Below are 15,348 nucleotides of genomic sequence, written 5' to 3' on the forward strand. Positions count from 1 at the left end.
TATTTTCATTTTCATTTGTCTCCAGATAATTTTGATTTCTTCTTTAATTTCTTCAATGATCCACTGGTTGTTCAGTAGCATTTTGTTTAGTCTCTACCTGTTGGTCACTTTCCCAGCTTTTTTCTTGTAGTTGATTTCTAGTTTCATAGCATTATGTTCAGAAAAGATGCTTGATATGATTTCAGTCTTCTTAAATTTATTGAGGCTTGCCTTGTTTCCCAACATCTGATCTATCTTTGAGAATGGTCCATGTGCACTTGAGAAGAATGCGTATTCTGCTGATTTTGGATGGAGTGTTTTATATATATCTATTAAGTCCATCTGGTCTAGTTTTTCATTTAGTTCCACTATTTCCTTGTTGACTTTCTGTCTGGATGATCTATCCATTGATGACAGTGGGGTGTTAAGGTCCCCTACTATTATTGTGTTGCTGTTAATGTCTCGTTTTAGGTCAGTTAATAGTGCTTTGTGTACTTTGGTGCTCCTGTGTTGGGTGCATATATTATTTAAAAGTGTTATGTTTTCTCAGGGGAGTGTCCCTTTTATCATTATATAGTACTCCTCTTTGTCTCTCATTGTCTTTTTTATCTTGAAGTCTACTCTGATATGAGTATGGCAACATCAGGTTTCTTCTGTTTGTCATTAACTTGGAGTTATTGTTTTCCATCCCTTCACTCTAATCCTGTCTTTGTCTTTAGAGCTGAGGTGTGTTTCCTAGAGGCAGCAAATTGTTGGGTTTTGTTTCAATCCATCCAGCCACTCTGTATCTTTTGACTAGGGGCTTCAATCCATTTACCTTTAGAGTGATTATTGATATATGAGGGCTTAATGCTTCCATTTTATCACTTGTTTCCCAGTTGTTTTGTATTTCCTTTGTTTCTCATCCCATGTATTTCAGACTGCCAATTCAGTTTGGTGCCTCTCTATGGTAGTTTTCTCAGCTTTCTCTTCATTTTTCATTTGTGTGCCTGTTCTGATTTTTGTTTAGTGGTTACCTTGAGGTTTGTATAAAAGATCTTGTAGATGAGGTAGTCCATTCTCTAATAGCCTCTTATTCCCTTAGTCTAAGCAGGTTTCATCCCATTCCTCTTCCCCTTCCAAGTTGTTGTTGTCACAACTTATTCGATTATATATTGTGAATTTGTGGTTAAAATGAAGTGATTATATTTATTTTTGACGTTTTCCTTCACTTTATCTTTAGAGTTCTAATTGTTTGCTAATCTGTTCTGATAGAGAGTTGCAATTTTCTGATTTTGTCTGCCTATTTATTTCCTTGCTCAAGGCTTTGTAAACCCTGTCTTCTTTTTTTGTCAGGAATGGAGGCCTTCTTCATCAAATCTTGTAAGGGGATCTTATGGCAATGAACTCCCTCAGCTTTTGTTTATCTGGGAAAGTTTTTATTTCTCCATCATATCTGAAGGATATCTTCACTGGATATAATATTCTTGGCTGAAAGTTTTTGTTTTTCAAAATTTTGAATTTGTCATTCCACTCTCTCCTAGCCTGTAAGGTTTCTGCTGAGAAATCCACTGAAAGCCTAATAGGGATACCTTTGTAGGTTATTTCCTTCTGCCTTGCTCCCCTTAATATTTTTTGTTTGTCATTGACTTTTGCCAGCTTTATTGATATATGCCATGGAGAAGGTCTTTTTACATTGATGTAATTAGGGGTTCTATTAGCTTCATTTACATGTAATTCCAGCTCCTCCTACAGGTTTGGGAAGTTCTCAGCTATTATTTCTTTGAACAAGCTCTCTGCTCCTTTCCCTCTCTTTTCTGCTTCTGGAATATCTATAATCCGTAGGTTGCATTTCCTAATTGTGTGGGATATTTCTCGGAGAATGTCTTCATTTCTTTTTAGTCTTACTTCTCTCTCCTCTTCCTTCTGAAGCATTTCTGTATTCTTATCCTTTAGATTGCCCATTCTGTCCTCTAATATCAGCTCTGTTACTTAAGAACTCCAGGTTTTTCTTTATCTCATCCATTGTGTTTTTCATCTCCAACATTTCTGATTGGTTTTCTTCATGGTTTTGATCTGTTTTGTGAAGAATTCCCTCTGTTCGTTAATTTTGTTCCTGATTTCATTGAACTGTCTTTCTGAGTGATCTTGTAACTCGTTGAGGTTTTTTTGATGGCTGGTTTGAGTTCTCTGACATTTAGATTGTAAATTTCTTTGCCTTCAGGATTGATTTCTGTGTGTTTGTCTTTTTCCTTCTGGTCTGGAGTATTAGTATATTTCTTCATACCATTTCATGGAGTGGATTTGTACCATAGCATAGTGATAGTATCTGGTCTCAGGTTCCACCTGCCACCACTGGGAAGGGCAAGGGCTGTGATATATGAACCTTCTGCAGTCCCTTGCAGCTGTGCTTTTCTGAGCCTGGGCCACTCCTTGGGATCCTGGCAGCCCTGTGGGGTCTCCCATTGAATGGAAAAGCAATCACACCAGGGTTCAGGGCTGCTGCCACCTGCTCCCACAGTCCTGCCAAGAAGTGCTCCCCTCTTGGGGCCATAGTGATACTGTGGGTGTTCATGGCAACTGGGAGCTCATTCGTCCATGCTACAGATAAATGCTGCTGACTGCTTGTAGGTCGGCTCATAGGTTGCATCAGCTGTTGTGCTTGGTGGGTGGGGACCCCCCCAGTGGCTCCGAGCCAGAGCCACTCCCTGAGACCATGATGGAACTGTGGGCTCTCCCACCAAACCAGAGAGTGATCATGGAGGACCTCAGGGCTGCCGGCGCCTGCTCCCACAGTCCCCCAGAGTCATGCTCCCTGCTTCGCAGCCACAACAGTACTATGGGTATTTGAGGCATCTGGGAACTTGTTTGCCCAGACTCACAGCTCCACCACTCCTAGGTCTCCCAGTCTGCTCCTAGGTGTCACCAGCCTTTGTCCTTGGTGGGCAGGGCCTCCCCACTGGGTCCAAGCCTGAGCTGCTCCCTGTAGACCACACAGCCCTGGAGAATCTCCCACTGGACAGGGAAGCAATCATTTGAGGGTTCAGGGCTGCTGTCACCTGTTTCCACAGTCGCACCAAGGTGTGCTCCCATCCTTGGGGCCACAGTGGTGCTATGAGCACTTCAGCTGGGAGAGCAGTTGCACATGGGTACTGGTCTGCCTGGGGGCCAGAGAGGGCTCACATATGTCCACTACCTCCCTGAGGGTAGTCCATCCAAGTCTCCCAGGCATCTTAAGGTGCTGTGTGGGTATCCTCCACTGATCAGTGAATGTCCATTTAGTTGTAGTTTGAAGGAGGAGAGACAAAGGGAACAGCTCATTCTGCCCTGTTGCTGACATCACCCTAGTATTATATCTTTAAGATTTAATATTTAATCAATAAGAGATCAAGAATTTTAGTTTATCACTACATTCTGATTATCATGACATGAAAGATTTTGTAGCTGATTTTTTAGTATTGGTACTTTGTAGTTAAATATAAAACTAAATATAAAGTTTGAAATTAAAATATAAAGTTTAAAATACAGTAGCTCCCCCTTATCCATGCTTTTGCTTTTTATGGTTTCAGTTACCTGTGTTCAACCAAGGTCCAACAACATGAATTGAAAATTCCAGAAATAAACAATTCATAAATATTGTATTCAAGTAACTCTTGTTTACCTTAATAATGACCCCAAAGCTCGAGTAGTGATGCTGACAATTTATTATAGTATATTGTTATAATTGGTCTATTTTATTAGTTACTGTTGTTAATCTCTTACTGTGACTAATTTATAAATTGAACTTTATCATAGGTGTGTATGTATAGGAAAAAACATAGTATATACATGGTTCAGTACTATCTGTGGTTTCAGGCATCCGCTGGAGGGGGTCTTTGAATGTATCCCCTGCAGATAAGGGAGGACTACTGTAAGGTAATTTCGTTAGATACATTATGCTTTTTTGAGCATTGATTCTCTTATGAACTGGTTATTAAGCACCTTTCTGGGAGAGGTGTATAGGAGTGGTCAACCTATATGGTGTCCATGCCTTTGTGGAGCTTACATTTTATTGTATGTAAGGACCACATAAACTTATTTTGAAATTGGCTGCTCCTGTGTTTTTAAATGGAGCTGCTTTGCATATTAGAAAGTCATTTGATCTCATAGTGAGCAACCTTATAGATTACTAGAGAATAAGTTTTGCCTATTAAATTTTTTTAAATCTTGGGGATTTTCTCCTTTCTTGCAAGCTCTGTTTTTCTTATGGAATATTTAGTAATCTCTGTAACACATGGTAGATATGCATCATTTATAGATTTTGGCTTTTATTGCTCCCCCTATTGGAACAATTAATCCAAATTGAAAGCCCTGCTTTCTACTAGAACAAGCTTCTTTTTCAAATCTGAGGCATTTTCTTTTGGTCTGCAGATGTTGGCTGAACAGGCGTCAGATCGATGGGTCTTTGAATAGAACTCCCCCTGGGTTCTACGACCGAGTATGGCAGATCCTGGAGCGCACACCCAATGGTATCATTGTAGCTGGGAAGCATTTGCCACAGGTACAGCCTTTACTTTATGTCAGTAAAAGGGATTTCTAAAGAGACCTAAAGGAGTAGAGAATTCTTTTCCTCTCTGCATTGCAAATAACCTCTCTGCTTATTCAAATTTGTAAGAGTACTTAAAGAAGGGATGTCCAGATACCTGGAGGGAGAAAATACTAGAAAATAAGAAGTCTAATCAATTGGATTGGAAATATTTTTTCTCAATCTGAGTTACTTTTACTTTTCAGTTTTAGCTTCCCTCTATACAAAGGCTTTATACAAAGTTTTAGCTTCCCTCTATAGAAATGGATATTTTACTGAAAAGTTGTATTTAAAATCAACAATTTTTTGTATTATCGTATTTCAAATATTTCAAGGAAGGGCTCTGTTTAAATCAACCACATGGCCAAACCTTTGCCCAGCAAGCTGTCCTTCCTCTATTACTTGTTAGTGACCTTAGGGTTCGTATGTTAGCATTACTGTGAGTGGTGGTGTTCCTCCACTGCCAGGCGCTGGGGGCCAGTGCTGGAGACCTCACCAACAGTAAAATGGACGTTCAAAAGACAGAACCAGTCAGGCCTCAGAAGCAGGTGACTTAATGATGCTGTGGTTGAGGGAATTGCTGCTTATACATTGCACTGAATGCAAAAAAATGCAGCAACTTTTTAGGTCATTAGACAATCACTTATTTTACTCGAAATGTAACCGCCTTTTGGTTCGATTCAATTGATGCCCCCTCCTTCAGATGGTTTCCCACGTTATGTAAACTAGCCTGCTTCTTTGATTTGATTATTTTATTTGATCCTGACATCTAAATCATTCTGCTTATACACAGATGTGAATAATTAGGCCTTTTGGAAGTGGAGTACTGTATTTGTTTCTGGTGTTGAAGCATTAACCAGATTATTTTTGCTGAAGGTCTTTATACAAATAAAGTGTTCTTAAATATACACACCCATACTCATTTTGTTTATATGTACATAGAGTGTTTCTGGAAGAACCCACAAGAAATTGTGGAAATGTGGTCTAGGAGACAGGGTGGGCTTTTCACTAAAAACCCTTTTAACCTTTCAAATTTTGAACTTTGTCAATCTGTTACTTATTCAAAAAAATGAATAAAAACTTTTTTGGAAGTGTTCTTTTTACTGCTCACAAACTATTGAATGGATTTCTTTGGTTGCCAGTAGAGGTGCTCCAGCCCTTTCCCAGATGCTCTGTGCCCGTTGTGTGGGCAGCTCCGTCTCTGCGGGCAGAACACAGGCCTGCACTGTCCTGTCCCGCTGCTTCTGCATACAGTGGCCTAGGGTGACCTTTTGTTAGCTTCTTTCCCAGACCCCTCTAGTTGCTACCAGATTTTCATTTAATCGTCTGATTGCCTGGGCCACTTATTTAGTATCCTCTCTTTGATAACAACAATGTGTGTTAAGTATTTTTATGCCCCAGGCCCTTTTCCAAGTGCTCTTTTAATCCTCGCAATAATTTTGAGGTAGGTACTTTATTATTCCTATTTGACAGATGAGGAAACTCAAGCACAGCTAAGTGATTTTCCCAAGGTCATACAAGTAGTTGACCCAGAGTGTGACCCACCCCACCCTGGAAGTTTGACTTCTGAGCCTTTTCTCTTAACTCCCCCACTACACTGCCCATTCTGAGTCGTTTCAGAGAGTGCCAACCAAGGCAAGCTGGATGTCTCTTCTCTAGGCTTAATTATCATAGTTGCATAGTAACTAGGTTGACTTTTCAAATGAGATATATTAAAAGGAAATTAATGTGAAACCATGAAAGAGTCTTTCTTTCCTTCTGTAACCCCATTAATCCCATTGCTAGACATCTAAATAATTATAATTACTATGTTCAGCAACTGGGCTTCATTTTCCCCATATTAGTATATATTGGATCGTGTTGAATATAGAATACAATAGATGGACCATATTGAATATAGGGCTGAGGCATTATTATACTGGGCAAAATAACTTTGCTGCCATTTGATTGAAAGGGGACATTCGTGCTGGGTCCCATTTTGAGTAGTAAGTAGCCACACATTGTTCTGAGGCCGTGGTTAAGTTCACTATAAATCACCATGGTAGTAGAAGCAGATAGGTATGACTCATCGTCTCAGCATCTCTGGTAATAAACCTGGTGGCTCCATCTGTTTTCTACCACACAAGTCCAACATTTAGAGCCTTCTCTTCCATCCTTTGAGGGTTTTCCATCCTTAGTTTTGCTTTTTTCTGTGTTTACTTGCCATTTTTCCACATACTGTTGTTTTTGCTTATTTGTATGCATTTTTATGCTGCCAGTTCAGAAAGGACCTGTCGCAGAAATGATGTAAATTCAATAGCAAATGACTTATACGCTAAAGTCTGACAGCAAGCATAACTTCTTATGTTAATTCTGAAAGCAGTGTGTACTCTATTGTCTCGATTTTTGATTGTTCCTTTTGTGTATTGAAGTAGCGTTCTAATATAGTCCCTTTCTCCTAGAAACATTAATACAGTGAAGATAACTACTAAAAACAGGAGGTTTAATTTATCACAATAGTCAGCTGATTGGCTTCAGTAGTTTGACATATATAAAATCCACTCATATAGCTGAAAAAGCTCTCTAAGGTTTTATAGGAACTGAGAAAGTTTATTGATTAGAAAATGAAATTCCTTTGTTAAGTGGGAACCGGAGTGTAACAGTGCAGCATGTTAACGCTGAGGTCTTTTTTTCAGCAACCAACCCTGTCGGATATGACCATGTATGAGATGAATTTCTCCCTCCTTGTTGAAGACATGTTGGGAAATATTGACCAGCCGCAGTATAGACAGATCGTTGTGGAGGTTTGTACTTAGAAATGTAGATTGCTGAAGAAGTGCTTTCTCTCTGCTCCCTGAAAACTAGTGTAAAGGAAACTGCCAAAGAGACCAGGAATTCCACTCCTCACCTAGCCCGAATCTCCTCCAGCCACATTCTGGAGAAGGTGACCATCCTTGACCCAAATCAAGGCACAGGCACAATTCAGACATCTTCAGTCCTTCAGGGCGGAAAGACTGACGGTCTGACTTTTTTAGCTACACACCTACCTCTCAATAGTGAGTGCATCACAACCACCATTAAAGAGAGGAAGTGATCTTTTTCTGTTTATTTTCAGTTTTTTATGTTTACACTAATAATGCATGACTATTGTAGCAAGTTTCAATAACTCAAAAAAATTATAGAAAATAAAGAAAACAATTTCCCCACACCCACTAGCAGTAAGTCATCACTCTTGGTATTCTGAGGGACATCTTTCCAAACATTCTCTGTGAATAGAGAAGACATGAAATTTCTGTGCTGTGTCATCATTGCTCTGTACTAAGTGAAATGCTGAGATACATGCACATGCATGCACATGTATACATGTGCTGTTTTGCCATTTTAAAACATTGTACCAAATACATGGAGAATTCCCCAAATGAATGGATTTAATATGTAGCTCATCTTCACTTTGCCTCTTTCTCTGGAAATGTCTCTACCAGACTTTGTTTTCCTTGAGGGTGGGTAACGTGTCATAGATACAGAAGCTCTCAGTGAGTGCTGAACTGGATGTGGCACCTCCTGAAATCCAGCATGTCTGGAGCTACAGTCGGAGCCGAATGAGATTCAGCCTTATCTCTGTGGTGCCAGAATTTGGAAGCAGGATTAGCCAACCCATTTCATAGCATGTGCGAATGAGGCAGAGACTGGGGTCAGGAAAAGATAGGGTTAGTAGAGGGGTAAATGCCTTCCTTGTGCTGTTAGTCTTTTGGTGTCTACTGCCCAGCATCTGGGACCTACAATGGATGTAGAAGTTCTTATTGACCAAAGTGAGGTCATTCCCTTTGCAGAAGAAATTTTCCTTCCGAACTAGAGCAAACCTTTGTGTTAACCTGGCTGAAGCCCTACTCCAAGGTCTCCCACACTGTGACTCTGGGGTTTTTCTGAGACTGTTACGTTTAGTTGTTTCAGGTTCTGTTTTGGAAGCATTTCAATAAAGTACAGTCAAGGAGATTCCCAAATTGGGAATTATGAAGCCCTGTTCCTGTTGCGTATACAAAGTTGGAGTCATAATCATCGTCAGAAAGTCTCAGACACAATCTTTGCATATAACAGTTTGTCATCTAAAATGAACATTATGACTTAGGATAAATGTGCGGGATAGCCAGACAATAGGATGATGCATTAAACTAAGATATTTATATAGACCAAATAATACTTATGTCATAAAGAGATCAGAGTTAAATGTATTTTTTAAAACATATCCGTCTCCTGAGAAACTACTATGATGTCACAGAATTGTACCCATTTTGGGGTGCTGGGCTCCAAATCATTTGGTCGTGAGCCTGAATCCAGAGTCTCCACTGAACTGACCTACCTTCTCTGGCTTGTTGCCCATTGCCTTTTCTGGGGCAGCCTCTGGTTTTTGGTGTCTTGACAACAGGATTAATGCCCAAAGGCCAGGAAGAGTTCAGACACTTTGGGTGAATACGACAACTATATACTATAGAGAGGAGTAGGGAAGTCATTTTTCTAAGTAATTAGTTTTATTTAAGTGACTAAAAACATTTCTGTACAGCTCCAACAATACATTCAATGAAAAAAAAGTGCAGTTTCCAATCAGAACTTATGCTACTAATTTGCAAGATTAGGAAGATTCCATCCATAGATGATCCTAAAGTGTGTCATTGTAGAGAACATACTATGGAATACAAGAATCATCTATTAATATGAATAAAGAATGGTAACATGTCCAGACAGTGTCACTTTTGTGGTCCATATAATTTGCTTTCAACATCTGTCTCTTCTAGTTACTAATGGTTGTATCCATTGTACTGGAAAGAAACCCTGAGCTAGGATTTCAAGACAAAGTAGATCTAGACAAACTCGTGAAAGAAGCCTTTTATGAATTTCAGAAAGACGAGAGTCGACTGAAGGAAGTTGAAAAACAAGTAAGTAGAAAAAATAGCTGTTTGTAGAATTGTTTCGTTGTCTCAATTCTTCAATATATCCCTAGTCTCTTATCATTTAACTTATAAAACAGATTTACAGAGCACAAAAGAGAGTACTCGAGGGGCGGAGGGAAGTCTGGCTTATTTGGAGAATTATTCTTACTTTTTAGTTAATTACTAGTCAATTCAGCTATAAAGTTTTGACTTAAAAGAAATCTAGGAAGAGATAAGTTTCTTTCATACAGTTGGCAGTCAAAATGTCTTGTACCAGAGAGGAGCCATAGATTCCAGAAGCCTATGAAATTAAAACCTGAGGAGGGAAGGAATAGGTAGTACACTGCGTTGGTGCTGTGTACTACCTAATGTGGTCCCTTCTGGGCTCTCTGTTTAATATTTTATGCTCGTCTGTAAAAAGGTTCCCTAAGTAAATAAAAATTACCAGCAGAGAGAATTCTAAAAAATGCCTGTCTTTGTTTTATGTGCTGAGAAGACGCTTCAGGAAAATGAAAGAAAAGCTCAAGAAGCTCATATTTTCTATGAGGAAATCTTTCTGTGAATTTATTTTTCCCCTTAGGCTGACACTGATTTTACCTGTCAACTCTTTATAAACAAAAAATCAAACAACTTGCTTACTGTTTTTCTTTGTAGGATGACATGACTTCCTTTTACAACACTCCCCCACTGGGAAAAAGAGGAACGTGCAGCTATTTGACAAAGGTCGTGATGAATTTGCTGCTGGAAGGAGAAGTCAAGCCAAGCAATGACGACCCCTGTCTGGTTAGCTAGTGAGGAAGGTGTAAGAGGCTCTGATGAGACTCACTTTTTAGAAGTGTGTTAAGGTTTGTGCTGAAGCTTGATCAGGGCAGCCGTTAGTGCATGGGCTGGTGGTGCTGTGAGGGCTGCCGCGCCCTGGGCAGAGCTACTGGGCTCTTGCATGCCACAGCCAATCTAATGGCAAGAAGTTCTTCTCAAGTGGAGAGAAGTTCTCATGAGTATGCCAGCTACAATAATAATCTTTACTGAATGATAGAAATAGTTTATGAATTGAAAATTCACTGCTGCGTGTTTTATCATCAAATAGCTCATCAAAATGAATCTTTGCTCTTTGGACTAAATTCCCACCTTACTGTCATTAAAATGAATTTGCCAACTAGTAATGCATACTAGGAATGAAAAGATATTGAAAGAGTGGTGAACCGTTTTTAGTGGCATTGTCATACTAGAAGAAATGTTACTATATATCATAAAGGCAAAATCAGCCAGCTGATATTTTGATTCTCAGAAACTGCATTATTGATATTTTAGTATGTATAGCTATTGTACAATTTTTACTTTGTAAACATGACTATGGTTTTGTATTTGTGCTAACTGTAGAGGTTGGGCTAAAATACAGTGTAATAAATCTATACCTGATCAAACATTTTCTTTGAGCTCTTAAAAAATTGGACATGTGTAAGATTGTTAAGTATGGACTGTTAACCTAGTTTATACTAGTAAAAACAAAATTAAAGGTCATTAAATTTTATTTCTGAATTAATGAATTTATCTGGGTACATTCTTTGTTCATGTTCACAATATTGAGTATATTATTCCTGAATATTTTCATTTAATTGATCAGGAGATGGAATAGAAGAGAATCTATGGTATCTACCATTACACATATTTTGCTACCAGATTTACTACTTAAGCAAACTTTAATAAAAATAGGAAGTAGATTAAACTTTTAAATTTTATGAATTTATTTCATACTGAATGTTACAGTGCAACCCATTAGTTTGAGCCCTGGCCCCAAAGAGAGTCATTTTTCTGATCAATCTTATATGGAGTTTCACTTGAGAAGTCAGACTTGTCACATAAAAAAATACAACCCACCGTAGGGTCTCAAGGGTCTAAGGAAGAAAGGACAAGTGGCTTCAGTAACAAGTTAAAGTGATATCAAATAAATGGATGCATGAGCACATGGAAAAATCTGAAGGCTCGGGCATATTTCTTATAACTTTGAGATACACTGCTTAGATCTTGCATAAGAAATCATATATGTCCTGGTTGGGAAAATTGAGAAGAATGAGTTAAAAGTCTGACCTTACAGAATATCTTAAGGAGAGGGGTATGACAAAGAAGATAATTACTTGACTTGGTATATTTAGAAAGTTTATGAAAAGATAATAATGAAGCTAGTTTATACAACAAGCATGAAAAAAAGTTAAACGTGAAGCCCATGGAGAGAGTATTGAGGACTGACACGTCATAGCTGGGGAAACTGGAAAGAAAGAGAAAAAGAATCCTTGAAATAGTTAATATTTGCTGAAATCTGGAGGAGAGTAAACTGTGTTGTATTTTTAAGAATTTTAAAAAAGTCTGATTAGCTGAGCAAAGTTACCAGAAATCTGCCACTGTCTTAGTTGAAATCAGCCCTCATTTGCAAATGTATATTTCCTGAATGAGTTTTAAAGCTTCCTGCTTAAATGCTACATGTACGGAATTCTAAAGTTTTCCAGTGCTGCTGAAGGCATTCAGAATCTGTGACATATCTATCGACTTTGTGTTTTAATGAAATTAAAAATTTGTTGTTCTGAAAGATGTATTAGGATCAGTAAATCTTGACGTTCACCTCTACAGAAGCCAAAGTCTGTTTTCTAATCAGAAAAGCAAAAATAATAAGAAGTAGAACACGAACTCATATGAATTTTAGAAGTCCTACTTGGCCTACAGAGTCGAAATGTTTTAACAGCTGTGCTAGAGACTGACTGAAAATATTAGCACATTTAGCCAGGCATGACAAGATTTAAATCTGATTTAAAGCTCCTCTAGCATAATGGCAGATTCACTGTGTAAGTTTATTGTACAAGCAACGTCTGTTGGAAACTCCTGACTGAATATCAATTCAGCTACATTTCCAGAGCATCATTTTAAGAAGCATCGTGTTTTCCAGGTTTCTTTTCATTTTATTTAAGTCTGAAATAGTCATATTTCAATTTTTAAAAATCAGAATGTGGAATCCCCTTCAATATGTGATAAGCTTGCAATGCCTTATGGACACCAAGTAACATTTATAGGCTATCTGAATGAGTGTAACTTTTCCCCAGAAATCTGAAGAGTAGATCCAGATGTGCTTTTAGCTCATCGTGATCATGCATATTAAATAGGTGGCGTGTAAAAGTGGAAGAGTCAACACAATGTGAAGACACAGTTACAGCTGCACAGACAGACCACATTTAAAGTCAAGGAGAGGCTGGAAGTAGCAGAGTAGTATGCAGCCAGATCGTAAAACTCCTCTAAGAAACTGAAAACATAAATGAAAAATGAGGGAGAAGGTATCAGCGAGACAACTGCAGCAGCACAGCCGCCTCCACAAACTGGAGCGCCGCACAAAGGCTCCTGGGACTTGTCCTTGGCTCCTGTGCGCTAACCTCCCCGAAGCTGTGCAGGGTGAGGACAGGGCAGTAGATAAAGGATGAAAAACTTACTGCATTTGAGGGGAGTCAGATGAGCGTTGAGTCAACCTCTAAGGGAAAAAGCCAGAAAGTGTCCTTCCAGTGTGGAAGTTCTTCCCCTCCCACACAGACCACCATTACACGTCATTCTCCTGCAGGGGCTACTGCCAGCTCACATGAAGCCTGTGTGAATTAGAAAAAGGTCCCCTTGCTGGACGCACTCAGCCCAGTGGGCACAAGGTTTAGCACCTTTGTACAAAGAAAAAGGTCCTTTCTCTGAGCAGATACAACGGCATACCAAGACACACAGCTCAGAAAGCCAAGCATAAACTGTATTTCAGCCCCCTGTTGCCCTCTCAACTGGCACCTTTGTTTAGTGCACAAACTGCACCACTGCCACAGTGCTGCTCCCCAAGGAAGGGAATAGCTGTTGGGAGTAGGTATTTCGATTTTTCATCTGGGAGGAGGCAGATGAAGAGGAAGGGTACCCATGATCCCACAGAACTAGTTATCTCCAATAGACGGTCTGAGAGCTGGGACCCCTGACCTATGACTTGTTGCCTGAGAGGGGACCTTATGGGCAGTGCTTGGATTTGATGACTACCTTTTTTTTCACTGCACATAATTTTGGTTTAGAACTATGAGACTCGAATTCACTCTGTCTAGTTAAGGACATATCCTGTTTCCAAGTACGGTGTCTTGCAATATGATACTGTTCTTCCAAACAGGGTAAACTCTGGCGCTTACCTATTGCCTGAGAGGGAGGGACTCAGCTGGAAACAGACAGGAGAGAACAAAAGAGTTCAGGCTGGGACAAGATCCAGAAGACCACCCACACTGTATCTGGTCACCCACAAAGTTGCTGTGCCTGTCATGAGAAAGATGGAAGAAAATTGCTTGTAAACTGTAAAAATAGCAAAAAAAAAACAGATACAGAACTCATTCTGAAAATAAATTTACTTAGGAAATAGGACATCCTCCACAACAAATGCCCTATACTCTAAAAAAAATTAAAAAGAAAAGGAATCAATAAAGAAAAAATCAAAGACAAGATAATACAATAAGAAAAATAGAGCTGAGCAAGCAAGTTTCATAATTTAGAAACAGCAAAAAACAAAGTATACACAGCTGAAAACTGAACTGCTAATATACAAGGAAAGCTTGAGATCATTCAAACACTGAACATTGATTCTGTGCCAGACTATTCTGGCACAGTAATGGGGAAAAAAGAGACAAATTCCCTCTCCTTATGGAGCTCATGTTCTAGTTGGGGTTGGGGACATGAGGTGACATGTAGTAATAAATGCTGTGAAGAAAAATAAGACAGGTTGGGGGCAAAGAGTGACAAAGGTCCTTAGGTTTCCTGTGGTTGTGGAAAGGCCTCTGATACGGTGATATGTGATCAGAGAGAGAATCACAGTGAATGCAGATGGAAAAGAATAGAGATGGTCGTGGACAAGGTTGACCCAACATAAAGAAAGTTGGTATCCATAGGGAGAGAAGTCTACGTTTGGCTCAGAAAAAATTCAAAGATATGATAAAATGTTCCCTAAATAAGAAAGAACTCAGTCAGCAGATAAAGAGAACATATTATGTTACAGAAAACTGTTCCAGAATGAGCGACATTGAAACACCTTGGAGGTGTTTCAATCTTAGAGGGCTCAGTGCTCCACGCCAGTTCAATGTCACACAGTAAGTGTGACCTAAGATTTTTTTCCCAACCAGTTACAAAGGCAAATGAAGAATTCTTAAATATGCAGTAACTCAGGAATCATAACAACTGTGAACCTTTCTTGAAAATAGTATTTGACTAAATCCAGTTAACCAAGAGGATCAATGTAAAGAATGTAGTAATGGAGAAAACGTAATACTGTTTATGAACCATTAATCATTAAAATGTAAAATTAATAGTAACAACAAGGTGATTTATAGTTACAGAAAAGAATGTGAAGATGACTTGAAAGAAAAACTGTACAATTTAATATAATTAACGGACTGGGACAAAAATCCTAGAGCTTGATGACAAAGCTCAGTAGGTACTGAGAAGGAAGTGAGCTAATTTCCTTGTCTTTCATAGCAAGAAGTCAATATTTACTTCATTTTTTAAAGTTAGTAAATCAGGAAATAAGGGTTTTTAAAGTTTACCATTTGAAATACGAAAATAATTTTAAATTACCAGAAGGTTGCTGGGGGCGGGGGATATTCAGAAAATTGACCATATAGCACAAGATAGAAAAAGAAAAATGGCAATCTCCAGATCCATTATAACCATGACTTTCCACTTTAATATCAGACAACATGGAATTAAAAGTGAAAATGTCAAATCTATAACTAGGATCAAGTAGCCTAAATCTATATACGAAACAAAACAGCATTGTGGCAGAAACTGCTAGTTGTCAGTCAGTCTGTTCTCCACCTCCATGATAACAGTTACAGCTGGGCATGTGACTGCTCAGATACACCGTACATTGTATTCTCTCTT

General features: G+C 38.9%; 1 protein-coding gene across 37 annotated transcripts in view; it reads left to right on the forward strand.

Moving 5' to 3' along the window:
• PHKB (phosphorylase kinase regulatory subunit beta) overlaps positions 1–10,969 on the forward strand; it is a 218,466-nt gene extending 207,497 nt beyond the window's left edge. For all 37 annotated transcript variants that reach the window (XM_070613575.1, XM_070613562.1, XM_070613560.1 and 34 more), the window contains 4 exons: positions 4,369–4,498; positions 7,198–7,305; positions 9,292–9,432; positions 10,081–10,969. In XM_070613575.1, the coding sequence (XP_070469676.1) occupies positions 4,369–4,498; positions 7,198–7,305; positions 9,292–9,432; positions 10,081–10,218 (517 nt within the window). In that variant the 3' untranslated portion in view covers positions 10,219–10,969. The remainder of the gene's footprint in view (positions 1–4,368; positions 4,499–7,197; positions 7,306–9,291; positions 9,433–10,080) is intronic.
• The last annotated feature ends 4,379 nt before the right edge of the window (positions 10,970–15,348 follow it).

The sequence above is a fragment of the Equus przewalskii genome, chromosome 3 (genome assembly GCF_037783145.1).
Source record: "Equus przewalskii isolate Varuska chromosome 3, EquPr2, whole genome shotgun sequence".
Lineage (NCBI taxonomy): Eukaryota > Metazoa > Chordata > Mammalia > Perissodactyla > Equidae > Equus > Equus przewalskii.